The 27,783-nt window shown below is 43.0% G+C and overlaps 1 protein-coding gene across 1 annotated transcript in view; it reads left to right on the top strand.

Annotated features, from left to right (window-relative positions):
* prex2 (phosphatidylinositol-3,4,5-trisphosphate-dependent Rac exchange factor 2) overlaps positions 1-27,783 on the top strand; it is a 182,454-nt gene that overhangs the window by 120,395 nt on the left and 34,276 nt on the right. The window contains exons 31-35 of the mRNA XM_051687368.1: positions 155-196; positions 1,419-1,624; positions 6,395-6,497; positions 10,671-10,814; positions 11,011-11,125. Of these exons, the coding sequence (XP_051543328.1) occupies positions 155-196; positions 1,419-1,624; positions 6,395-6,497; positions 10,671-10,814; positions 11,011-11,125 (610 nt within the window). The remainder of the gene's footprint in view (positions 1-154; positions 197-1,418; positions 1,625-6,394; positions 6,498-10,670; positions 10,815-11,010; positions 11,126-27,783) is intronic.

The raw sequence follows: 27,783 nt of genomic DNA on the forward strand, positions 1-27,783 counted from the left end.
GATGAAATCGTACAAATTTATACGTACAAACTCATATGAAATCATACGAAATAGCCAACTCGTGTAAGAATGTATGAATTTTCATGAGACTGGGTTGTGTTATTAGATAAGTACACTTATTTCATAATTCACATTGCTTTTTATTTTTCTCCAGAGGTGAAAACACGGCTACTCCTGGTCTTACTGCAATACACAGGTGGGTGTCGATTAAACCATGTTCACCTCCAGATTGTGTGTATTATGCAAAACTCTAAATATGCAGGATACACATGGAAAACTCATCATTTACAGTCTTTGCACCAGGCACTTATTCACAGCTTATGCTGTATAATATGTCACACTAAACAGTAGGCAGTCTTTTGAGGTCACCCTGAATAAACACACAGCAGTTCCCTCACACCTGCACAGGCGGCCCAGCATCCTCTTAGAAATATTATCCACATGAGCAGAGCCCTAAAAGTCTTCTGTAACCCCCATAAGGAAATATAATGTAATAAAAAAGCCATTGTTTCTCAAGGTTATAATGAGAAAATGCAAATAACATTTGCCCGGGAAAATAAAGAAACAACCTCTTGTTATGGTGTGTAATGTGTTGAGGTGCAGTTCATGAGCTCATTGCGAATTGTTTCTTTGGAACATTTCCTTTCACGCTTTGCTTATTAGTTCTGCATCAGACCTGAATATAATGTGGATTTGCAAAATAAAAGATATTGTGAGAAGTTTCATTGATTTGAGTGAGGGGACTCTGAGCTTAAGGGCCCATTAAAGGCTAATTTGTACATTGATTTGTATTCACTTTATGCTTTTATCACTTTAAAGTGGAAGGGGTATTTCTATGCTACTAACGTTACCAAGCAGAAATTTTCCCCAAACACTCCCCCGTCTTCAATTGGTCAGATAAACTGATAGTCCCGCCCCAAGCTTATGCCATTTATTGAGCCAGTGTTGCTATTTCAGGCAGGTCGGATACTCTAACAAACAGAGCAATGTTTTGATACCAACACAGTCTTTACACTTTTCAGGGGAATCAAACTATGAATGACTTACTGATAGTTATCCCTCCATGTCAAATGGTTATTTAAATTCTATCATCATTGACTCCCCCACATGTATTTTCAAACCTTTATGACTTTCTTTGTTTTGTGGAACACAAGGAGAAATTTTAAAGAATGTTGACGCTGCTCTTTTTTTACACAATGAAAGTAAATGGTGACTGAGGCTGTCAGTCCCTTACATTCTGCTGAACATTTCCTTTTGTGTTCCACGGATAAGGCTTTATGGGTTTGAAACAACATGACATTGAGTAAATGATGACAGATTCTTTTTATATTTGGCTGAACTGTTCCTTTAAGCTGGGGATGGAGGGAATATTTTCACATTGAAAAAAATGGCACACTTTACCTTGAGCTCTCTCTCAGACTCAGAGATCCAGTTGAGGAGGGACATGGTGTTCAGTCAGAGTCTGGTGGCAGCGGTGTGCTCTTTCTCAGAGCAGTTGATGGCCATGTTGAATCAGGCCCTCAGTGCTGAGAGTGAGAGTCAGGAAGCCAGTCGCCGCTGGCTGGAGCAGATCTCCTCTGCTGGACTGCTGTTCCATTTCCAGTCCCTGCTCTCCCCCAACCTGGTGAGTATTTGCCATAGGCAGTGTGCTGAAAGAAAGTTGGGCTGACTTTGTCCTTAGGACTGGATGTACTGTAGCCCCCAAAAGTAGAGTTTTAGATTTTTAAGACACTTAAAAGTGTTGAATGTTATTACATTAGATACAAAATAACAAAGCAAGTGGAACTTACAAACAAATGATGCAAGAGCTTTTCTCGGAAATAACTTTACTTTTCTTGTGGAGTTATTTTTGGCCTCTAGTTGATTTTTAGTGGATGTATGAAGTCAGTTTCACACAGTTTTCATATTTCACTAACACTGAACATCCATTTTCCATGTTTCTTTTATTAATTTAAACCCAGCAAACAAGAAAAGTTTATGAAAAACCCTGCTTAATGCATCCCACACCACAGCAGAGGATTTATCACAGCTGTCTATTAGTTGTACATTATGGTGTTCTGTGTCTGCGTTGTGTAGCCTGTAAAGATGTAATCATTAAAATAGGCCATGAGAGGCCATGTGTTACAGTGATTTTATCAAAACCAAGGGGTATTGGGGGCCTGGGTAGCTCAGTGGTAAAAGACGCTGGCTACCACTCCTGGAGTTCACTAGTTTGAATCCCAGAGTGTGCTGAGTGACTCCAGCCAGGTCTCCTAAGCAACCAAATTTGCTCCGGTTGCTTGGGAGGGTAGAGTCACATTGGGTAACCTCCTCATGGTCACTATAATGTGGTTCGTTCTCAGTGGGGCATGTGGTAAGTTGAGCGTGGATGCCATGATGGATGGTGTGAAGCCTCCACATGTGCTATGTCTCCGTGGCAATGCGCTCAACAAGCCACATGATAAGATGCACAGGTTGGTGGTCTCAGATGCTGAGGCAGCTGGGATTCATCCTCCACCACCCAGATTGAGGCAAATCACTACACGACCATGAGGACTTAAAAGCGCATTGGGAATTGGGCATTCCAAATTGGGTGAAAAAAAACCCCCAAAAAACAGGGGGTGTTGTTAGGTGTAGCACAAAGCGTAGATTGCTTTATTTTACACCGGCTTCAAACATGCCTCATCCAGTCAAATTTCAGAGTTGAACTTTTGCATTTTATGAAAAAAGACTCCACAAACTGGTGCATCACAATTGTGTTGATGAGTTCTTCTAAGTTGTGTTGATCAGTTTTTTTGGCTTTGAGGATCATTGCACAACATAACTGCTACTTAAAAGAATAGTTCACCCAAAAATTTAAACTCTCGCAACATTTACTCACCCTCATGCCATCCCAGATGTGTATGACTTTCTTTGATCTGCAGAACACAAACGAAGATTTTTAGAAGAATATCTCAGCTCTGTTGGTCCTTACATAACTGGTCCTGCTCGACCCGCTTTGAGCGGGATTTGAACCGGTGTCTCCGGCATGGGAGTGCTAATGAGGAAGCTAAAGGCTACAGCCTCTAGAGTCAGTCGCTAGTGTGCCTCTTGAGGCTAGGGGAGTGAGGTTTACACACACTGCACAGCTATCACTTACCAGCTGGCTCCTGTTACACTCACCCCTAAACCTCACTCCCATCCGGGACACGCACCACTGTAACCGGTCCTGCTCCACCCACTTTGAGTGGGATTTGAACCAACATCTCCAGCATGGGAGGCAGGCTCGCTAACGAGGAGGCCAAAGGCTGCAGCCTCTAGCGCCAGTCGCTAGTGCGCCTCTTGAGGCCAGGGGAGTGAGGTTTACACACACTGCACAGATATTACTCACCAGATGGCTCCTGTTACACCAGGCTGTGGTGACCAGACCTTTGATGCTCCAAAAATTACATAAAGGCCACATTCTTGTGAAAATGGAGATTTATAGAAAAAAATAAAATAAAAAAGGACCCAAATATTGATCTGTTTTTCACCCACACTTATCATCTTGCTTCAGAAAACATGGATTTAACCACTGAAGTCTTATGGATTACTTTTATGTGGCCTTTATGTGATTTTTGGAGGATCAAAGGTCTGGTCACCATTCACTTGCATTGTAAGGACTAACAGAGCTTAGATATTCTTCTTAAAATCTTTGTTTGTGTTCTGCAGAAGAAAGAAAGTCATGCAAATCTGCGATGGCTTGAGGTTGAGTAAATGATGAGAGAATTTTGGCTGCACTATCCCTTTAACATCTGAGCTAAAGTCCATTATTCTACACATTTAATGAGCGAGATGGCACTGTTCATTATACTGCTTGTTGAGGAAACTTCATGGTGAGCTTGACAGCATCCCTGAGATTCAGATGCTTGGCCTTTCACAACACTGCAACTTTCTTCCTTTGTTTAACTGTCCTCCTCCCTGCAGATTACATCTGCCATTTGTTTATCAAAACCAGCCGAAAGGTCATAGCCATGCCATTATATTGTGACTCAGTCGAGTTGTCTTAATGAATTGATGACTTTGGCTATGTGCGTTTTCCCAACACTTGCAATTTACTCAAGCTGCAGGCATTCTTGCAGAACTGTGATAGTGTAGGATAATTCTCTTTCTGGCTTTGACTTCAGGTGAGATTTCACCTGGTCATGATTGGGGTCAGAGGATTACATTTCTTTATTTGCGTGCCTGGGATTTGTGTTCTTTATTTGAAATATATTTATTTGTACCCAGAGTTACTTTACTGTGGATGTAAAATAAGACTGTTTCGCAGCCAAAGGATATGAGAAATGATTATTTCTCTTCTCCGCTTTCATAACGAGTCCTAGGCTGTGATGCAGAGATACACAGCGATAAGGTGGTTTGGGTGATGTGTTTCATGCAGTCCCTGCTAGAAAATCCAGCAAAGGATAGTAGCTATGTTTTTGAACATACTAGCTGGTGGTTTCTACTGTAGCTAGACTAAGCTCGTAATTAGCTGGTCATTAGCTGGTTGACCAACTACTATGCTCCAAAAACTATCTTGACCACCTTAAACTGGTATGACCAGCTGGTAGCTGGTTAGTTGCTGGTCCAAGATGGTCTGCCAGCTTACACCAGCTAATGACCAGCCTGGACCAGTTAATGACCAGCTTGCTCGAGTTGATGACCAGCATGGACCAGTTTATGATCAGCTTAGACCAATTAATGACCAACTTGCCTTGGACTAGGTAATGACCAGCTTGGACCAGTTAATAACCAGTGTGGACCATTTTGGGCCAGTTTAGACCTTCTAATGACTTTCTGGGACCAGTTAATGACCAGATAATGACTAGCTTGAATCAGCTAATGACCAGTTTAGACAAGTTAATGATCAGTTTGTATCAGTTTACCAGCTTGGACCAGTTAATGACCAGCTAGGACCAGCTTAGACCAGCTAATGACCAGTTCGGAAAGCTAATTATCATCTCGGACTACCTAATGCTCAACTTGGACCAGCTAATGTCCAGCTTGGACCAGTTTGAAACCAGCCACTGTTTTCCAGAACATTTTAAATTCTCTCATCATTTACTCACCTTCGTGCCATTCCACATGTGTATGACTTTCTTTCTTCTGTTGAACACAAACAAAGATTTTTAGAAGAATATTTCAGCATGTATGTCCGTACAATGCAAAGGAATGGGTAATAACATTTTGAAGCTCCAAAATGCAGAGTTAACATAAAAGTAATCCATAAGACTCAGATGGGTGAGTGAGAAACAGATCAATATTTAAGTCCTTTTAACTATAAATTCTCCTCCCTGCCCAGTAGGTGGCCATATGCACAAAGAAAGTGAGTAGCCAAAAACAAAAGGTGGGGGGGGGGATATAATTAGGAGGTCATGATTGAGAAGGGCCAATGGGGGAATTTGGCCAGGACATCAGAGTTACACCCCAACTCTTTACAAGAAGTGCCCTGGGATTTTTAATGACCACAGAGAGTCAGGACCTTGATTTAACCTCTCATCCGAAGGATGGTTCCTTTTACAGAATAGTGTCCCCATCACTATACTGGGGCATTAGGACCCATATGGACTGCAGGGTGAGCACCCCTTGCTGGCATCCATAACACCTCTTCCAGCAGCAACCTCAGTTTTCCCCAGTAGGTTCCCATCCAGATACTGACCAGGCTCAACCCTGCTTAGCTTCAATGAGCAACCAGTCTAGAGTGACAGGGTGATATGGCTGCTGGCCTAGAATGTAGTATAGCTGTACAGAGCAAAGCAGTGAAGCAGAGGAGTTGCAGAAACATAACCCATATGTAATATGAACATTCCCAGTGTTTCAGACTCTAGTCTTATCTCCACAGCACCGGCGCTCTTCCCACTCCACCTCCAAACACACTTAGGGGATCGAGAGCAGGCAGCTGAGAGCAATCTAAATATATTTTTTGACATAATATTGCTTGGCAGCTTTGTAGGCCCCCGGATGAAAGGATTGTGGCATCTGGCACATGGGGATCTTTGTGAGAGTTAGCCCACATATCAGGCAGAAGTGTCGCTTGCAGATGCAAGAGGAGTGGTCCCACGATTCCCACACCAGACTTGCTCTAATTTGTCTGCGGATGGTTTTTTATCCATAGCCACAGGCATACTGTGTGTGCATGCAGGCAGAAGATGAACTAGAGAACAGATAGAGAGAGATAAAGAGCAAAGGATGAAGAAAGCATGAATCTCTCTGCTTCTTCTCCTCAGCATGTGTCTGCCATGAATGTATTCTGTAGCTATACCCAAGCAAATGCACACCCACTCTTTTTTTCATTCTCTTACTAACAGAACTTAGACACTTTTTCATTAAACACAAGTAGACCCATGCACATAAGAGAGACCTAATTTTGTAATGATATAATTATTTTTCACGTACTTTTTAATTTTTCCTTTAGGCGGACGAGCAGGCCATGCTAGAAGATACTCAGGTTGCTCTCATAGACCTGGAGAAGGTCACCTTCTGTTTTAGGCAATTTGAAGGAGAGCCTTTTGTTGCTAGTGAGTACTCTTTATAGGAAACCACATTCTGCTCAAGCAGGAAAGAATCACATTAAGCACAAAACCAAAGCTTATTTTATTAGTATATTCTACAACTAAAAATATATCCAGTGGGGTCCAAACGTCTGAGACCACATTGAAAATCTGGTATTTTTTTGTTCATTTAAACCTGAAAATAGAAAGTTTTAGGATTTCCAGAAATTGAAAACAATGAAATGTTATGGTGCAAAAATGAAGAAGAAATATTTAAGATTCTGCAATATTTCCACTAGAAAGTCTCAGAATGAAGAGAATAAACATGATAAGGGAATAGAATATAGCCCTGTCCTACGGTTAAGTGTTCAGATTCTCGCTTGAACTGTCAGATCCTGCCGGAAGACGATGACGGTGGGAGAGAGGAACTTACCCCTACAGCAGGACAGGACCAAAACTGGTGGTGAAGGAGTGCATAACAAATGATGAACAACACCTGAAGAGCTTATCAAGCAGATGCCTGGATTATGATTGGATGAGACACCTGAAGTGAATGAATGGTGTAATGCTAATGCGAGTCTCCCTGACAGAACTACCGCTATGCTTCCACTTCTTAGTCACTAATGAAATGTGCAAATTTGTGACATTGACCATGTTAACTGCTTTGAACAAAAGGTCAGATATCCTTGCTTCCATTGAATCACATAAGATGCTCTTTGGAACATTCTCAAATCATGCTGGAATAACATGGATAATCAGGTTTTCCACAACTTGTGGAGTCCATGACAGTTCAAGAGCATGCTGTCATTAAAAAAGGTGGACACACTGAATACAAGTTATAAAATAAAAGATTTATGAGATTCATGTGCGTTTTCAATGAATCTTTTCACTCAAATTGTTATGCTTATAATATAATTTGTCATGAAAATTTTTACATCAAATTAGAAAAATACTGTTCACTAGTGGTCTCACATTTTTGGACCTCAATGTACCCACATATATAAATATTCATGCGAACATAAATAATAGCTTATTGGTATTTTTAAGGATTATATTATTATTGTTAATATTAGTAATAACAGTAATATTTGTTCCCTATCTGTCACTCACTTGACATTGTGTCGATGTAGTGACACTAGGGTCACTCTTGGGAGCCCCAAACACCTCTGCTTTTTTGAAAAAATTCCAATGAGAATTGGCGAGTGGAATTTGCATGCCACTCCCCTGGACATACGGGTATAAAAGGAGCTGGTATGCAACCACTCATTCAGATTTTCTCTTTGGAGCCGAGCGGTTCTATTCATTGAAGCTGAATTCATCCGTGAAGTTCATTCACCTCATCTGCTGGATTCTACATTGCATTTCAGCGGCTTCTCCCCCTCTGCACCCATGGAGTGCAGAGAACGCCCCTGGGCGCTTCGGCAGAAACAACTAAAAGAGTATATTCTAAAAAGAGTATATTTTCTTTCTAAAAGAGCGGCACACACTGAACATCTTTTTAAAGATGCCTTTCCGTTTGTGTGTTATTCCTGGTTGTGGTCGTAATCTCTTCGCTTCTGATGGCCACGATCACTGTCTTACGTGTCTGGGCGCTGCCCACGCGGAGACATCGTTTGTGGATGGGTCTTTTCCTCATTGCGAGAACATGACCATGGCAACGTTGCGGTCGCAGCTTGCATTCGTAAGAAAGCAAGCCACCCCAGCGGCTCCCCACCTCGGTCCTTCTACCTATGGATTTGAGGCCGTACCGGTTAGCATTTGGGGACCTCAATGGGACCACCTCTGCTGGGTATCCCCCCACGGACCTCCCATTCCCCAGCACGCTCACTTGCCCCGGTCGGGCGCTCAGATGAGATCGCTGGCTCGTCTCAGGGCGAGTTCGACCTCTCGTTCGGAGCCCGGGAAGAAGACGAGTTATTGAGTGCAGCATCGGAGAGCGGGCTCATCCAGTAATGGTCGCCCAGTCTCAGGCCGATGTGGAAATGACAAACATGCTTTCCCGGGTGGCCACGAGCGTCAGGCTAGAGTGGAACCCTCCACTGTCCCCTGAACCCTCGCAGCTCGACAATTGGTTCCTGGGTTCGGGGCGCTGCCCACAGCCACACCCCGCCCCCATTCCTTTCTTCCCGGAAGTGCATGAGGAGCTGAAAAGATCGTGGGAAGCACCTTTTACTGCCCGGTCCCGTTCTTTCAGCCCCCACGCTCTCACTACCCTCGATGGCGGAGCGGCCAAGGGGTATTCGGTAATCCCCCAGGTGGATAAGGCACTCGCAATGCACTTGTGCCCGCAGAGCTCTGCCACCAGGCTGGGGGCCCGAAACTCCCGTCCAAGGCCTGTAGGTTTACGTTGTCCCTAACGGCTAAGGCCTATGGTGCCACTGGACAAGCAGCCTCTGCCCTGCACGCCACCGTTCTCCTGCAAGTACACCAAGCCAAGGCACTAAAAGAACTGCACGAGGGTAGTTCTGACCTGGGATTGATGCAGGAACTGCACTCAGTGACTGACCTTGCTCTCCGGGCGACGAAGGTCACGGCGCGGTCTCTCGGGCAGGCGATGTCCACCCTGGTGGTCCAGGAGCGCCACCTTTGGCTCAACTTGGTTGAGATGCGAGAGGAGGACAAGGCACGGCTCTTTGATGCCCCCATCTCCCAGGTTGGCCTATTGGGTGACACCATCGAGGACTTTGCCCAGCAGTTCTCGGCGGTGAAGCAGCAGACAGAGGCCATACAGCACATCCTGCCCCGGCACAGCTCAAGACCCCGCACCCCATCTGCTCATCGCCAAGGGCATCCTCCTGCAACTACAACACCGGCTCCACCGCAGCCTGCCTGCGTGGCCCGGCCCCGGTGTGGAGCTCAGCGCAGGAAGCAGACGCCACCCATCTCACGGCTGGCACCAAGAACACGAGGAAGGCTTAAAAGCACCCCTGAGACGGGCGACCCAGGGGCAAGGAGACCTGCTTCTCTGGAGCTGGTGAGCATACCACTCCATCCCCCGGTGGAGTGTCGGGAGGAGAATCTTTTGTTTCATTTTCATTTAATTTTGCCGTGTGTCCAAGAGGCTGTGGTACCCAAAAATTCAACAAAAGAGCGGTTTTCTTGTTCCCTGGGTCATATGTCTGGTGCACACGGCCGTCGTCACGACCACTGTCCACCATTCCACAGTTCCCGAAGGCGACCCCATGTGATATCCTCCGCAAAATTGTTTCCCTGACGGCAAACTGCGTCTTCCTTGGGCAGAGGCCTCTATGCCCCCGGTTGCCATGCTCTGTAGAAACTCCTCCCCCTTTGGGTAGGACCTATCATGGGACCTCTCCACATGACATACTTCCGACAAGACTCGGTAAGACCATGTGGCGTATTCCACTCAGAATACCCCCTCCCTCTTTTGGGCGGGGTGTGGTCTCCGCGGTGTCTTCCCCTTGGGAGGGACACCCCCCGACGCAGACACTTAAGGCTCCCAGTCAGTTAACAAATTCCACTCTTTTTGGGGAGAAAAGAGAGGGAAAAGAAGCCTCGGCTGGCCTGTCCCTATAGTTGGGCAGCTGACTTGTTCCTAATGGACCATTCGATGCTCATAAGAACGTTGGGGGAGGTTACGTGACGGCCTGGTGCGCTGGCTACGAGGCACACAGCAGTCTGCCCATCACACACCGCCAGTTCACGTAACACAGTTCAGCTAGTTGTGGCATTTTGTATAGGGACCCCTAGTGTCACTACATCGACACAACATCGAGTGAGTGTCAGATAGGGAACGTCCTGGTTACTTTCGTAACCTCCATTCCCTGATGGAGGGAATGAGACGTTTTGTCCCTCTTGCCACAACGCTGAACTACCGGCTGAAATGGCCAGTACCTGGTCTCGGCTCCTCAGCACAAAAACTGAATGAGTGGTTGCATACCAGCTCCTTTTATACCCATATGTCAAGGGGAGTGGCATGTAAATTCCACTCGCCAATTCTCATTGTGCTTTTTCCAAAAAAGCAGAGGTATTTGGGGCTCCCAAGAGTGACCCCTAGTGTCACTACATCGACACAACGTCTCGTTTCCTCCATCAGGGAACAGAGGTTACACAAGTAACCAGGACGTTTTCTTAACTTAAGTATTCCAAAAGTCACTGTCTTGGCATAAAATCTTTTATTCATAGAGCTCTCTCTGACTCCAAAATGCTAATGTTTTCTCTCTCTCTCTCTCTCTCCAGATATGCCCATCTCATACCAAGTGGAGGGCACTCGGCTGGCTTTGAAAGTCTGTTTTTACCTGGAGGCATTTTACTTCCAGCAGTTACCCCAGAGACTAAGACATGGTGGCAGCTTCAAAATCTACCCCGTCCTGTTCACCCAGGGTATGCTGTTTGTTTAGACTTGGTTAGCTTGATGCATGCATGCATGCATGCAAAAAAAAAAAAAAAAAACCAACTCTGAATTTTGCTCTTTCAAAGTGAAGCCATGTTAATGCCTCAACTTGTTATTTTTGATTGAATAATAATTTTACTATTTAAAAGACGAATCCAAAAGATTCACATGATGTTACTTTCATAGCCTTGGAGAGCATGGAGGGATATTACTACAGAGAAAATGTGTCAGTGGAAGAGTATCAGGCCCAAATCAATGCTGGATCTCTGGAAAAGGTCAAGCAGTACTACAAGAGACTCCGGTAAGCGTGCTTAACCTGTCAGTCAAACTTTTGCTGAACTCCAGACAACTGTAAAAACTGCATTGCTTTCTCTCTTTTCCTTTAATTTTAATTGTGAAGCTGTTTTTCACCTTGTGTAGTGACGACTGTTTAAAAAAAAATCAGTTTGATACTGAATGGCTATGGAATGTTGTGATTGCAAGATTTTTTTATATACAACAGTTAGATCTGGTCTTCTAATCTGATTCAACAAGCAGCATTCCTAGAGTGCTGAAATTTGAATAGCTGCACTGGGACGCTGCATCATTTCGCTGGGATCATTCCGCTTGTTTGTGTCTGTGGCGTTCCAGGCAGTCTGTGTATCAGCAATGCAGCTCAGCGACACACGAGAGTTGATCTGGAACTTTTTCTGTTAGCGGAGCAAAAAATAGACAAAATAACTGGCAATTTGGGTATAAAATATACAGTATATTACTCCAATAATAACTTCTTGTTTATACGACTTTTTTATAAAAGCAATATCACATTCACAGTAATAAATATTAGCACAGCTGTGATTCTAAATAAAATATAGTACGAAAGTACCTTAATATCTTATGGCACATCAGACAGAGTGTCCATGATTGCTGAAGAAAATGTCTGCATACAAATATTAATTATATTTAAAACAAAAACAACAACAACAACAACAACAACAAATAAAAAACTCAAAGCTTTGATGTCTGTCTCTCTGCTCATAATTGTTATTATATCAATCTGTTTGTAAAATGGCTTTTGATAATTATATAGATGAATCTCCCCCAGGCCTCATGATGGGTTCACTTTAAATCGCCTGTCAAAACTGGTTGACTTTGCCACAACTAATGCCTCATACTGTATATCTTCCATTACATTCCAATCAAAATAGCTCAAGATATCTGTATCCAGCACATGTAGAGCAGATTTTAACACAGCCATGCTGTTTTGCTTCTTTAGTCATATTTTAAAGTCTTCCACAGGCCTTCTCGGGAATTAAAGTGGCTGTTGAAAGATGCAAGTTGTTTCCAAACCCTAAACATCAGCAATAGTATTCATAATATGAGAGAATTTGATATGTTTATGGAAAGTAATCATCATACAGGACTCTAATAACATGCTCTCTGAGGAGCTGATGGATAAAGGTTGTTTGCTCAAAGCACACAAAGTAAGCATCTGGAGCAGATCTTGCTTGTAATTGGTTACAGTGTGCTGAGGTCAGCAAATATTCATTGTGTTATTGTTGCAACGCGTGTCATAGAGGTATAGGCTATATTACAGTTTTTCAATGTATGCAAGCCTGCCAATTGTACCAGAGATCAATAATTACAGATCTGGCTTGTGAGTAGGCCAGTGGAAAACTTGTAATACTAGGAAGTGAAATAGGACGAGTTACTCCATATGCAAAAAGTATTGTCTAATTATGTGCTACAATAACAAGAACTGTTTTGGTTTTGCCTGCCAACATTTGGACCATTATCATTATCTACACTGTGATCTCTGGCATATTGACATTTCGGAAAAAGTCTTTCAATATTTCAGTAATAACGCAATACTCCTGAACCTTTTCCTGGCCCTTTTTAACTGAGCGTTGATATTGACATTTTAAGACCGGATATATTTTTATTGACTTTATGTGAAGTGAGAACAGTTAACAAGGAAAAGGCAAATCTGCACAGTTTTCAAAATGTCATTGATCCGACATGGATAATACCATGAGACATCTCTCTGTGCTAGATGCTTCTCTTTATATCTCAAAAAGATAACCACGTTCTCATGTTCTTTGACGGTTTTCTGCCTTTCTGTTTTTATTAGTTGGACAGAACTCACTGAAACAGCCTTTTGGTCTTGTGTGACTCATAATGAGCCAAAAACTGGTCAGGTTTATGATCTTCAGAGCTTGAGTGTAATACACAGGAGTATTTGACTACACAGACAAGTATTAAAATGTTTTTAAAGCATGTCAAATAAAGAGGGACATCTGGGAACACATGATGATGTAAAAGATCAAAAACTGTAGTTTCCCAAGCTACTCCTGATTTAAAGTATTTAAACTACATTTTATGCTACCTATTTAAAATTGTAGTTAGTTACAGGACAAGCTGCAAACAAAAAGTAGCCGAAAGTTTTGAAGGGGTTAATCTACACCGTCAGAATGAACCAGTTCATTAATGAATCAGTGAATTGTGAATCAATAAAATTTGACAAAACACATCAGTATACTGTAGTCTCATTATGCTACACAGTTACTATAAAAGTTACACTATTCTGAAAACTATTGAGTTAAACCCAAAGTACACTTCAGTCAGACGCGAATGCAAGGCATATGAGTACAGTACGCATGATGCTTATTTCATCATCAGCAGAGTGTTTGAGCACATTTAAGACACATGCACCTGATTTATTAGCACAAATAGAGCACAGCAGTCTGGTTCCTGATGTAAAAATCCCATTCATTTTTTCATGGACAAATTGATTTTTACCAATATTTTACAAATCTTTAAAGACAGACCTACAGTGAGCTGCGAGGTGGTTCATTAATGGTATATGCTTCTTTTGAAGCCATCTGTCCACATTATTTGTTACGTAATTGTTTAAAAATTGTGTTTAATTGTGGAGTTCCTGGTGAACAAATACACTACCGGAACCCAGACGGCTGAAAAAGTGGGCAGTCACTGTTGCGCTCCGTTAGTGGGTCCACAAGGTGGCAACAATATCATTTGAGCCTTAGCTGTCTCGAAAGATGCTCTAGTCTAGAAGATGTAATCGCCACCAAACAACAGAAGACGGAGGGAAAACAACAACAGTGAATGTGCATGTCAAGAACTCATGTGTGAGAAGGTCAGAAGATACCTGCATTAGTATAACTCGAGTCTGAAGAAATATAAAGACATCTTTATGGGTCTAAACTCCTGAAGAGAAATAGTGCAGTATCTCATAGCAGCCGTAGCGCATATGCACCAGCCGCCTGTGTATGCGCGCAGTCATTTGAAGTATACTTTGAAAGGCTAGCGTTTGACTGTATGCAGAAGCTATGTGTTCATGTCAAAACCGAAGTATAATTTGGGCTTTACTCTCATGCTACAAAAAATTGTAAGAAGATTTTAGCAGCATTGCTACTTTTAGTTTGTTACTACTCAACACTGGTTTTGCATTGCAGCTCTGACCGACAACATTTTTCATTTTATTCATGTGAGATTATAGAGGCTGTCATCTTGCGGTAATGTATGAATATGTAGTTCCTTTAGTAAATGCTGTGTATAGGATTATGTGTGGCTTTTATGAAGGTGTTGAGAAGCCTTGCAGGTAAGGTGATTCAGCCCTGTCATGTTAGAAGACAGAGGCTGTATGAGAAAAAGTTGTGCAGATGAGCTTTATGTACTAATGAATTGACAGAGCCTCCTGGTTTAATGTGGAACAGACGTAAGCTGGGGTTGAAGTGTTTTTGAATTGTGTGGTAGGGTGAGTGAAGACAGACAAAGTGGTTGTGGCATCAAGCTTCATAGAAGGGTTTTATTTATAATAGAACATATTAAAATAGGAATTGTTAACCACTAAGCTACATCACTCTAGAGATGGTACTGACATAGACCAGACCCTTATTTCCTTTCCAGTTTCTTTACTCTGTTGGCTTAGTTTTTAGCCTTGCTGTCACATCTCAAGTTGTGGTTAAGGCTGGAATTTGAGCAAATATCACCCAGAGAGTGTGGCAGAATATGTGTATATATTTAAATTTAAGCATTTATGGATTTAGCAGACGCTTATATCCAAAGGGACAACAGTGCATTTAAGCTATACTTCTTACGAGGTGATGCATCCCCTGGGAATTGAACACTTGACCTTGGCTAGTACCATGCTCTATAAGCTTAGCTATAGGAACTTCATGCTAGTTTTGCCTAAAATCTTAAATGCAACAAGCTCGTTCAGTCCAATCTACAGGATATATTCATCCTTTATTCAATTATATAGCATTATCTTGATAAAATAAGGCATACATGCAAGAAACCCAGAGATCTTCAACTCTATGCAGACTAAACGTATAGTATATTACTGTACAAATGTGATGTACATTTCTTCTGACATGAATGTTCCTACTGATCAGACTAAAGCCAGGAGATTGACTCAGTGGTCTTACCACAAAACCCCAATATCTGTCTTTACAAAAAGACAATCTTAAGCACATGCCACAATACAGTAGATGAAGGCCTTAAATTCAACAACACTGGAGAAGAGTGTTTTGACCTTTTGTACACATGGAAATGTATGTACATGTGTGTGTTTTTCGTGTGTGTGTAGGATGCAAAAGTGTGATTTGAGATGCCCCAGTGATCTTGTATCTCCACATTTTATTAAGTGAATGTACCATGCCTTGATGAAATCACTGAAATCATCCTGAAACATAAAGCGATCTTCAAATAACAAATACATCTCAGGTCCCATGCGGATGGGAGCTCTGCGTTTATGGGGCTTAACCTTTTCATCTCAAATCATGTAAGTATATCAAGTCTCTGACAACCATGCTTAGTTGTAGATTTAACCCTGGATGCAGATAGGCCCTTCATCAAATATGTAGATTTGTCATATACTGTACTATCCATGACTGATAATTGTTAAGCTTGATCTATCTACATTGCAACAGAACAAAATCATTATTATAGTAACAGTCCACCTGGAACAATCTGGGGTTAAGAACCTTGCTTAAAGGATTAGTTCACCAAAAAATAAAAATTCTCTCATCATTTACTCACCCTCATGTCATCCCAGATGTGTATAGCTTTCTTTCCACTGCAGAACTCAAATTAAGATTTTTAGAAGAATATCTCACCTCTGTAGGTCCACACAATGCATGTGAATGTTGATCAGTACTTTAAAGCTCCAAAAAGCACAGACAATCATTGTAAAAGTAATCCATAGTACTCCAGTGGTTAAATGAATGTCTTCTAAAGCGATACAATAGCTTTGGGTGAGAAAATGATCAATATTTACAGTAAGTCCTTTTCACTATAATTGTTTATTTCCGGTTGCTGATGCGTGTCCATGAGGGGAATCAGTTCACGCGGCCTCTTGCATGACGTAAGCGCGTTGGCATGTTCAGGCAAAAACTGACGCAATATAACCAGAAGTGCAACTCGATTTGTTTACAACAGAATGCTGTTCACAAGCTTCATTCATTTTGCTTTCATTTGAACATACCAGCACACTTATGTCATGCGAGAGGCAGCGTGAACTGGATTCCCTCGTGGACACCTCATGGAGAGCGACCTGAAGTAAACAATTATGGATTCCTTTTACTATGATTTTAATTTTAAAGTGCTTTAAATATTCTTCTAAAAATTTTCATCTGTGTTCTTCTGAAGAAAGAAAGTCATACACATCTGGGATGGAATGAGGGTGAGTAAATGATGAGAGACTTTTCATTTTTGTGTTAACTATCCTTTTAAGGCCAGAATGGTGACAGGGACAACCCATTGCAGGGTTTTGAATCTGCAAGAGTAAAAAGGATATTAAGAGCGGAGGACAGATATGGAAATAATGAGAATTGAAATAGTAAGAGAGTATGAAAGAAAAAATGTTAGAGTAATAAGAGAGAGAAAAGAAATCCTTCATAACAATGCACCACAAGAGTAAAAAACTAATTTTAATCTAGTTTAAAACACATAAGCTCAAAAAACTTCTGATTTAGTAGTTCAGGACAGCTTTTATGCTTTGCCTATATTTGTGGCATATCCAGCACTACATTAGCTCACATTACCAGCACACAGCTCTGGAATTCTTCAGAGAGAAGTTTTAGTGAGAATGCAGTGTGTTAATGTGGCCTTTGCCAAGTTTATGTCAGCTCGAGTTGTGTTGTTTCATGGAGACAACTAAGAGATGGCATTGTGACTTTACAGTACTTCTTTTCATGTGGAATGGGCAATCGTTAGATTACAGCACATTTAATCAAATCCATGACTCATCTGGATATGGATTTTAAGCTGTTTTCTAGGTCTAGTTTATGTCCAATAAGTCAGTGTAACAAAGTTCTTAGTTTTTGTGGCAAGGAGGAAGCGGGAGACGGGGAGATCCAACTCAAAGGGCTTTATTTCCCACATTTTTCACAGTCTATAAATCACACTTTTCAGTGGACACACTCAAATAAGGCATTTCAGCGCAACACAAATATCGCACTCTGGAACACTCTGCTCTGTGCAGCTCTCTCCCCTCACTAGCGTCTGGCACGCTCTTAAAAGCCCGTCTCCACTCTCACTGCAATAACAAACAGCTGTTAGAGGCAATCATTGCCAGGTGATGATCCTGCCCAGTACTCCCCCCCCCCATTTCTGGAGAGAAAGACGGTGACAGCCATCTGTGCCCCTGGTCTGTGGACCACCTCAAAGTTAAAAGGCTGAAGAGCCAAATACCAATGGGTGATCCGTGCGTTGGTATCCTTCATGCGATGGAGCCACTGGAGCGGGGCGTGGTCCGAACAGAGGGTGAAAGCCCGTCCCAGGAAATAATACCGAAAGGTGAGGACCACCCACTTGATGGCCAGACACTCCTTATCAACGGTGCTGTACCTCGCCTCTATCGCCGAAAGCTTACGGCTGATGTACAGCACCAGGCGCTACTCCCCCTTGACCACCTGGGGCAACATGGCTCCTATCCCCCTGTCCAACACGTCGGTCTGTACAACAAAAGGGAGAGAAAAATCAGGAGCATGTACAACTGCCCACCACAAAGCGCAGCCTTCACCTGCATAAAAGCTTGTTGGCACAGCTCCGACCACTGGACCGGGTGTGGGGCTCGCTTTTTAGTGAGATCAGTCAGCGGGCTGGTGATGTCCGAATAATTAGGCACAAACCTCCTATAATAGCCAGCTCCAGGAACTGTCTCACCTCCTTTTTGGTCGTGGGTCTTGGGCAGGCCACAACCGCTGCGGTCTTATCAATTTGGGGGTGCAGCTGCCCATGACCCAAGTGGAACCCCGGATACCGTACCTCCACTCGCACTTCTTAGGGTTTGCCGTGAGTCCCACCCATCGCAGTGACCTCAGAACTGCCCTCAGATGCTGCATATGCCGCTGCCAATCATTACTGTATATAATGATGTCATCCAGATAGGCAGCGGCGTACGCAGAGTGTGGTATGAGGACTCGGTCCATAAGGCACTTAAACGTAGCTGGGGCCCCAAACAAACTGAATGGAAGGGTCACGAATTGGTGCAAGCCAAACGGTGTGGAGAAGGCCATTTTCTCATGGAACATTGGTGTAAAGGGGATCTGTCAATAACCCTATGTTAAATCCAGTGTCGAATAAAAGCAAGCCGCGCCCAACCGGTCGAGCAGTTCGTTAATACGAGGCATTGGATACACGTCAAATTTAGAGACCGCATTGACTTTTCTATAATCCACACAGAACCGGACCGAGCCGTCGCTCTTCAGAACCAGCACCAGACTGGCACCTGCACCACTGACTGGCTGGCCCAGTCACTGTGGGATTCTTCTATTACCCCCATATCGAGCATGGCCTTTAATTCTTCGCGAAACACTTTTTTTTTGTGCTCGGGTAATCGGTAGGAATGACTGTGTACCACTACCCCTGGGGTTGTTTCAATATGGTGTTTTATGAGGTTCATAAGTCCGGGAAGGGGTGAGAACACGTCCGAAAATTCTCTTTGCGATGTCTGTGATTTGCGACGGTGGTCTCCGCAAGTGACCGGGGTTCCGCAATTGACTTTTAAGTTCACCTCCGTCACGAGTTCCTCCCTCTCCTGTACCACCATTGCCAAAGCCATGGGGACAACCTCCCTTCATGGTTTTAAGAGGTTGAGGTGGTAAATTTGCCATGCTCCGGCCCTATCCATTTAACCTCATAATCGACTTCCTCATCTTGCCGTGTTACCTCAAAGGGCCTTTGCCACTTTGCAAGTAATTTAGAGCTTGATGTGGGTTGTAATACAAGGACTTTATCTCCCTGTGTAAGTTCCCACAGCTGAGCTCCCCTGTTATACAGCCGTGTCTGATGTTCTTCAGCCTGTAGCAAATTCTCTTGTGATAGTTGCCCCAACATGTGGAGTTTTGCTCTCAGGTCAAGAACATATTGAATTTCGTTTTTGCTGTTTGAAGGTCCCTCCTCCCAACTTTCCCACACGACATCTAAGACACCACGAGGCTTACGCCAATACAATAATTCAAATGGGGAGAACCCTATGGAGGCTTGCGGGGCCTCTCGAACTGCAAATAACAGGGGTTCAAGCCACTTATCCCAATTCCGAGCATCTTCATGCATGAACTTATGAATCATGTTTTTCAGGGTTTTATTAACCATTCGACCAAGCTGTCCGTTTGCGGGTGGTAGACGCTTGTCCGAATCGATTTAATGCCTTGTAATTTTTACAGCTCGCGTAGTGTACATGACATAAAATTAATGCCTTGATCAGTGAGGATTTCTTTTGGAATCCCCACTCAGGAGATTATTCTGAAGAGTGCCTCCGCAACACTACGTGCTGAGATGTTGCACAAAGTCACTGCTTCTGGATATCATGTTGCGTAGTCCACCAGAATCAATATAAAGCTATGTCCGTGTGCCATCCGCTCTAATGGCCCGACGAGGTCCATACCCATTCTTTCGAAGGGGACCTCGATCAAAGGAAGTGGGCGCAAAGGCGCTTTTGGGGTGGCCAGTGGATTCACCAGCTGACATTCACGGCATGCTGCACATGATCTGCGAATATCCCCGTGAATGCCTGGCCAATAAAAATGGGCCATTAGACGGTTCAGTGTCTTTTCCTGCCCTAAGTGACCCACCATCGGATTATAATGAGCCATCTGGAATAACATTTACGACGGCTCTTCAGTATCAATAACTGGGTTGTAAATTCCTTTGTCTGAGCATCCTGCTTCACTCGATACAACCAGTCATTTATAATAGAAAAGTATGGATAGGCAAGTGCAATGTCTGGCTGAAGTCGGTGACCGTCAATCACCCGGTCTCACTTGGATGAAGGCGTGCCTAAGAGTCTCATCTCGCATCTGCTCCAGAGGGAAATCCCCGGCGGGGAATCCTCTAAGGGCTGGGGAAGCTGAGACTTCCCCCTCCCTTATGTCATCCTGACACAGAGCTGATGTGGATGGCCCCGGCTCCACCTCCCTAGCCAGCGCATCACAAACCCCACATTGAGACGCTCTGTTCCAGGACCTATCTGCACAAATGTCCCTTAATAAAGTGGAAAACACTGACCAATTCATGCCCAAAATTAGCAGCCTCGACACTATGCTTTTGTCCCCGAAATTGAATTGTCACAGTCACTACAGGATAATCATGGATATCCCCATGTACACACCTTACATTCACCTTGTGACTAGCACCCAAAGCCTCGTCTTGAACCAGGCATTGATGGATGGAGGTTTGGCTGCAACCTGAATCCACCAAGGCCTGGTATGTCCCAGATCGATCAGGGGCGGCCTGCAGCATGTCAGGAACCCCAACCAATGTGTTGTTGGGCCTCATGTATTCAGATAGAAGACAAAGGCAGGCCTAACACAGTCGTAAAAACATAACTTAAACCCCCACCTTCTAAGTCGTAAATCTTACTGATAAAAATCGCGCCAAAATCAAACAAAGGGAGTCCAAAACAGACTACAGATCCATGAAGCCTTGCCCTCTAAAGGATCGAGCTCTCAACTCCTATTGGATGAGGCACACAACAGAACGTCCCTCAAACATGACATCATCAGGACTTCAAATAATTCTGAAATGCTTCCAAAGTGGCTTCCGGCGACTTCGTTCACCGAATACGGACGTAGCTTTTTTGCTGCTCTCCGGTGTAACCTCGTGGCATAAGGAAGTAATGTCCGACTTGAAACTGTAGCCATACAATCTCCATCTCGCTGGACGAGTTGAGATTACTCTGTGTTCAACCAAACACTCTAACGGATCCGAAGGAGACCGCCGAGCAATTCGCGTCTTCATCCGTTGGCCTACAGAAGTGAAGAGATTAAAGATTTCTCTTCCATCTTCAATCAAGTCGACATTTCTGAGTTCTCCGCCAGCCCGCCGAGAATCAACAGCCGTACCGCCCGCCGACAGCGCGAGGAAACGGCTCTCGTCATCACACGAGCCTCAAGAAACCGGGTCAGAGTTAAAGGACGGAGGAAAACACATTCTACCTGTGTCCTCATGCGATGCAAGTAAGAGGTTACGTCTGGGCAGAGATAGAATATTATAGTGTGTTATTCTTGTGTTTCAAGGTTTTTTGCTTGTACAGTTTACGGACCGCCATGTCCGCTCATTATTAATACTCAGGGTATTAATTATCACGAATTTGTTTTGCTGTATTGTAGTCCAACCAAATTGGACTGTTGTGCATTTTCGCCATCGCGGGTGAGACAGCAACTGAGTTCATCCATTAAAGAGTCAAATAACAAAGGACTTTTACGAGCCCCGCTCGTAAAACCGCGTCTCTGAGTGATGAACACGGCTGCTTCATCTCCAGCAATCGCGAAATCAGCTTTCGGGCTGTCACTTAATCATCTCTCTCTCTCTCTCTCTCTCTCACTAACCACACTGACACACACACACACACACTGTCACACACACACCTTATGTGTTTATAGGATTAGTTTTATTTCCATATCTAATCATATCACTGTTTAGTTTGTAGTTGTAAGTTGGAAGTTTATTGACTGCATTGTATTAATTATTAATTGATATTACTGCATAAATAAACTTTGTTTATATTACAAAGAGAAGTGTTTTGGTTTGTTTTGCATACGCCTGTGTCATGCTGACGGGATGTCAGTGCTCGGATTCAAACCTTCATTCATTGTTTTTTTATTCGAAAATCGATATTCTTCGGATGTCGATTTTCCTAAGAAAACAATCTGATATTGAGACTGTTTTAATATTCGGTTATTAGTCCCTGATTTCAGGGTGGTGCCCCGTCAATGTTAATCCTTATTAATATTCTATTGATTTTTGATAATTGATAATTATCTTTGATTGAATTAGAATGATCAATAAGCTAGTGTTAATTTTAATGTTTCATCGATGTTAACAATTGATAAGTGTTGATTTTAAAGGATTAAAAAAAAAAGCTAACATTGATTCTCATCAATGTTCTATTGATTTTAATAATTAATAATTATCTTTGATAAGAGGGGCAGGGGAAACAGGTGGGTAGTGCAATCTCCGGAGTCGAGGAGCCAGTATGGGAGGGGCTTCTCCCCGGAAACAGGGAGGAGGAACAGAATAGAAAGCAGGGGGAGGAGGGGAAACAAGGGAGCGAGAGAAAGAGAGAGAGAAGGATCTTGGGGCTCACCGGCTCCTGAATATGGCGCCATGTGGTCCTCTGCCAGCTGGATGGCTGTTTGGAGCAATGCCAGATGGTTGCACTGGACCCACTCCGCCGTCCTTCTCAGAAGTCGAGCGATGAACTGCTCCAGTACCACAAGATCGATGACAGCTCCATTGCATTGCTCAGCAAGAAAACACCTCCAGCAGGCGTCCCAGAGCTTTTGGGCAAAGGCGAACGGGTGGCTGTGATCCCCAATGATCATAGAGCGGAAACGTTGGTGCTGCTATTCGGGTGTCCTGCCGACCCGTTGCAGGATAGCTTTTCTCAAGTCGGCGTACACCAGGAGGTTCTCCGCTGGTAACTGCTGCACCATGAGTTGGGCTTCCCAGGACAGCAGTGAAATCAATCGGACCGCCCACTGGGTGCTCGGCCATCCGCATGCCCTTGCTGTCTACTCAAAAAGCTCCAAGAAGGCCTCTGGCCTCGTGGCCGGGGCGGTCACGAGCTCCAGAACATCTGATGGTCCTCCCCTTGGGCCAGGAGGAGCGCAATGAATCACTGTTCCTGCAGTGCTCAGCTCGAGAAGGGCCTGATGTTGCATCTGGTGGATGCTGGGGAGGGTCTTGACCATGTCCTCCAGAGGTGAGGGATCCATGGTGGCATTCTTCCTCCCTTAATTCTCGGGTTTTGGCACCAGTGTAACAAAGTTCTTAGTTTTTGTGGCAAGGAGGAAGTGGGAGATGGCGAGATCCAACTCAAAAGGTTCTTTATTTCCCACACTTTTCACAGTCTATAAATCACACTTTTCAGTGGACACACTCAAATAAGGCTTTTTAGCACAACACAAATATCGCACTCTGGAACACTCTGCTCCATGCAGCTCTCTCCCCTCACTGGCGTCTGTCTCGCTCTTAAAAGCCCGTCTCCACTCTCACTGCAATGACAAACAGCTGTTAGAGGCAATCATTGCCAGGTGATGACCCTTACCGTTCTCATCTCCTGATCTCACTCTCCATTCACAAACTGGCACTTAACACCCCCCATCACCACAGTCAGAAATAGACTTAAAACCTTGACGTGGCAACAGATCTGTTGTGGTGGCTGACTTAACTGATGATGAACAGAATAAAAGACTCTAGCCAGCCTCTTTCAAGTCATTTGGGCTTCATTTCAAGTTCTGCAAATTTTTTTAATTAATTCTACAAGTTTGCACTCTAAAAAATAAATTTAATGGAGAGTTGTTTTTGATTATTGTCCCAAAAAAGGCTCTAAAACTTGAGCACACTTGATTTCAGATCTAAACTCTATTGCACTGCAACTTGTTTGTAGTGGTCTCTGTGGTCAAAGTCATGTGGTTGTGGTGTTTGATATAGTTGGGAAGCTCATTCTTGTAGCTCTCACTCTTAGACACAGCTTGATTTTACATTTATGCATTTTGCAGATGCATTTATTCAAAGTGAACTGTGCATTCAAGTTACACATTTCATCAGTTTTCATGTTCCATGGGAGTTAAACCCATGACCTTGCCATTGCTAGTGCCATGCTAGTGCCATGCTCTACCAGCAGGAACCCTTGATTAATGACTGTACGTATGATTAATGGACGTACGTATCAGCCAGCAATTGAAAACATAGTGCTTGGCTAATCACATGTACAGAAGTTGCCATAAGAGCTAGAATTGGTTGAGAAATCTGAACCCAACTGGAAGTCACTAAACAACGACTGAAGGAATTGGAATGATTTGTTTGCTGTATATGGTGGCTTTCATTTGAGTGTGTATGAAATGCTGAGCCTAGAGAAATCAAATGGAGTATCAAACTGAACTGACAGAGTGCACAATGTTTGAATGTTTGCCAAACTAGAATAAATATTAGACAATGTACTCAGTGTCAATCAGTGATAACATTGCTTCAAATTAAATGAGAGGATTGAAAACTTTGAATGTGTGATATGTGAAATGTGTCATTTCTGCACCACTTGCATCTTTAAAAAGAATAGCAAAAATAATGACTAATTTCAAACAGGCTGCATTGGTTAGACAAACAAATTGTCTTACCTCCAACTCACACCACTGGTTGAACCAATGTTGCTAAATTGGACCGGTCGGGATTCTCAAAAAAACAGAGCAATTTTTTGAAAGCATCACAGAGCTACAGTGTTTAATCTTTTGTGGGGAAACAACCTACAAATTGATTACTTATAGTTTTCTCTACATACTCTACATATTAAGCTGTGATAGAAGAAAATATTTTAACACCAAAACAACTCACTTCACCTTCACTACACTTCATCAAGTGAAGACTTGTTTAGGGGTGAACACTACTTTAGTGAGTGCTGGATACTGTATAAAGGAAACTTGAGGATCACCATGAAGTTTAAAGCCCTTTAAAACTTAAAATCATATTTCCTAATTTTTATGTCCTCTGAGCCGCAAATGACATAATTGCTCCATTTAACTAAACGAGCATAATTTAAATGGCACATATGTCTGAGCAGATAAGGCTGTTTGACACCTGTAAACTTCACACTGTTGTTGACCCCTTAACACAAGATACACACTTCCCTTCCCCAGAGTTCACGCACAATCAGAGAATCTGGTATCTGAGAAGATATCAGGATCCTGTCACTTTGGTCGGTCATGTTTATTGTGTGGTTACAGAATACTGACGCCCATGTTCGTGTTTTCATGTTCGGAGCATGGTGTCTGGGTCCTGACTCTTCAGCCTATTTCGGATTTGGTCCTGAATTGTGATCTGGACACTCATGCTCCATGTCTTGTCTTTGTGAGCGCATGGCTTCAGTTGTGGTTCTCTTGCCATGCATTGTGTATTGTGTGTGTGCAAATGGCTGTGTTTGGTTCTTTATCGCCATGTGCACTCATGTCTGTTTGGTCTTGTATGTTATCACATGGCTTTGTTTTTGTTCCGCCATGTACTTCCTCGATTCCGCCTCCTTGTTTTCCTTGTCAGTCTCCGTTGTTTAGTCATTGTTATGTTAATTAGTTTCACCTGCTCCTCATGTGCTTTCCTCCCTATATATTGTGACAGATTGTCTTGTGATTTTTTCAGTTGGTTTGAGAGTCCTGTCTGTTCTTGTACCTCAGTCGGTTTCTGGTTTGAGGGTATTGAGGGTATACGCAAATACTGATCCTTAGAAGTCATTATACGCAAACAGCCCTGGGAAAAAAGTAAGCATACAGCGTATACGTGCGTATGGCCCCGACAACACCACCGGTCCTCCCTCAGATCCCGTGACAGAAGACCTCTTATGAGGAACGCATATTGGGGCCATTCACAATTAACTCATTTTTGCATTCGTCTGTTTTTAATTGTTCTTCTGTGTAAACATGCGCTGGATGGGCGTCTATGACCATTGTGAAGTGTCTTCATGTGTTTTCAGCATCTCGTGCAGTACGTGTTTTTTGTGCTTTCAAGAAAAAAAAAAAAGTCAAACATTAAAAGCACAAAACACCAGCATTCTGTTCTATTCATTGCGCTGTGTTTAGCTGTTTTAGAGCAAGAATGTGTTCGCTCTAAAAGGCCCAATGTACAGTAGTTGCTAAGGTGTTTGGGTTGGTTGCTAGGTTGTTGCTTACTGCCCCAAGTCAAAAAACCCACACCAAAGTCTGTATGGTATTCTGGTCCCTAGATATTGGGTCCCTCCTTTAATGCAAGTCTATGGGTTTTTCCCCCCCTTTTTTTCAAACACCAGAAGAAAATCAGTTGTCTGATTGCTTAGAAAAGCAATAGTAAGCCTCTTCTCAACAAGCCACAGAGTTTGAGGTGTCATTCTGTACCACAAATGACACAATTAAGTTTAATACCTAAGAGGGAGTGTATGAATGGGAATACAGGTGAATCAACAAAATGCTCTTTCTTTATTTGATATGCTATTATCTATGGGGATAATGATTCACTACCATGGGGCTTTTGAATGTATGTAAATGAGTTTTGACAGCTAAAGAAACAGATTTTTAGACTAAAAATTAAAAATAACATTGTTAATCTGATTGAGTAAATGACCTCTATTTGCATACCAACACAGTCCCATTTTATCATGATCCACTTGCAGTAAGGCACAATGTATAAATGCATCAATGTCTACTCATGCCTCAAGACCCGAGAGTACACTGAGTAATGTTTGTGAAATAGGGACAGAAGTGATGTTTTTTTTTAGGTTTTAAGATGAAAAAGTGGTTGCGATTTGCATTTGGGCCCAAAGAATTTAGGCACAGTGAGATTGGCCTGTCCTTGGATGCTGTCCAGCATTTCCATTAAAGTCGCTCATAAGAGCCCATAGAGAGAAATCACAGGCCATCAGTTACTATACACTGTGCCTTGAAGGAATAACCACTGCTGAGTTATGACTCCTACATGACTCACAGGGTCCCACAGTCACCACACACAGACAAGTAAATACACCAGAGAACATTCTAATAAAGATAACACCCCCCACTGCTTTTAATGGATTAAATTTGCCTGCTTGAATCCTAGCCATTCTTACAGTGTGTAAGTTCTGTTTGTTATGCTTTACCTTGGCTGAAATTTTGCGCTGCTTGACTATGGAGTCCTGGCATAAGCCTTTCTTTCTTTCTTTCTTTCTTTCTTTCTTTCTTTCTTTCTTTCTGTATTTCATTTGTATTTCTTTCATTAATTCTTTCTTTCGTTAATTCTTTCATTGTCTTTCATTTGTTCATCTGTCTTTTGTTCATTTGTTTGTTGTTGGTTGGTTGGTTTGTTTGTCTAGTTCGTTTGAATTTCTTTCTTTTGTTTGTTTGGTCATTAGGGCAGTATGGTGGTTCAGTGGTTAGCACTATCACCTCACAACAAAAAGATCCCAGGTTCAAGTCCCAACACAGCTAGGTCAACTAGGCCTTTCTGTGTGGAGTTTGCATGTTCTCCCTGTGTTCATATGGGTTTACTTCAGGTGCTCTGGTTTCCCCTATTTGTTGTTCATGTTTGTTTGTCTAATTTGTTCATATTTCTTTCTTTCTTAATTTGTCTTTAATTAGTTTGTCTGTCCTTCATTCATTTGTTTGTCATTTGTTCATTCATCTTTCTTTTGTTTGTTGTTCATCTTTCATATGTTTGTTTGTCTATTTCAGGGGTCAGCAACCTATGGCACGCGGAGGGGTAATCACTGGCACGCAAGCAATGGCAAGAGAGGAGTAGACTATTTTATTTATATAAATTCCGCACCTGCATTTCAATCTACATCTTTATGTAATCCTTCCTCATGATCACGCAGTGTGTTTTCGTGAGCTGAATGGGAGGCTAAACAAAAAGTAAAAATGTGACAAGACTGCAGTATACCCAACAGACTCGTGAAGCGCGTGCAAGCCATTCGTGCATCACGAGCCAGCAGCGCTTCACTTTTGGTTAATCGCGCGA

The sequence above is a fragment of the Myxocyprinus asiaticus genome, chromosome 44 (genome assembly GCF_019703515.2).
Source record: "Myxocyprinus asiaticus isolate MX2 ecotype Aquarium Trade chromosome 44, UBuf_Myxa_2, whole genome shotgun sequence".
NCBI lineage: Eukaryota > Metazoa > Chordata > Actinopteri > Cypriniformes > Catostomidae > Myxocyprinus > Myxocyprinus asiaticus.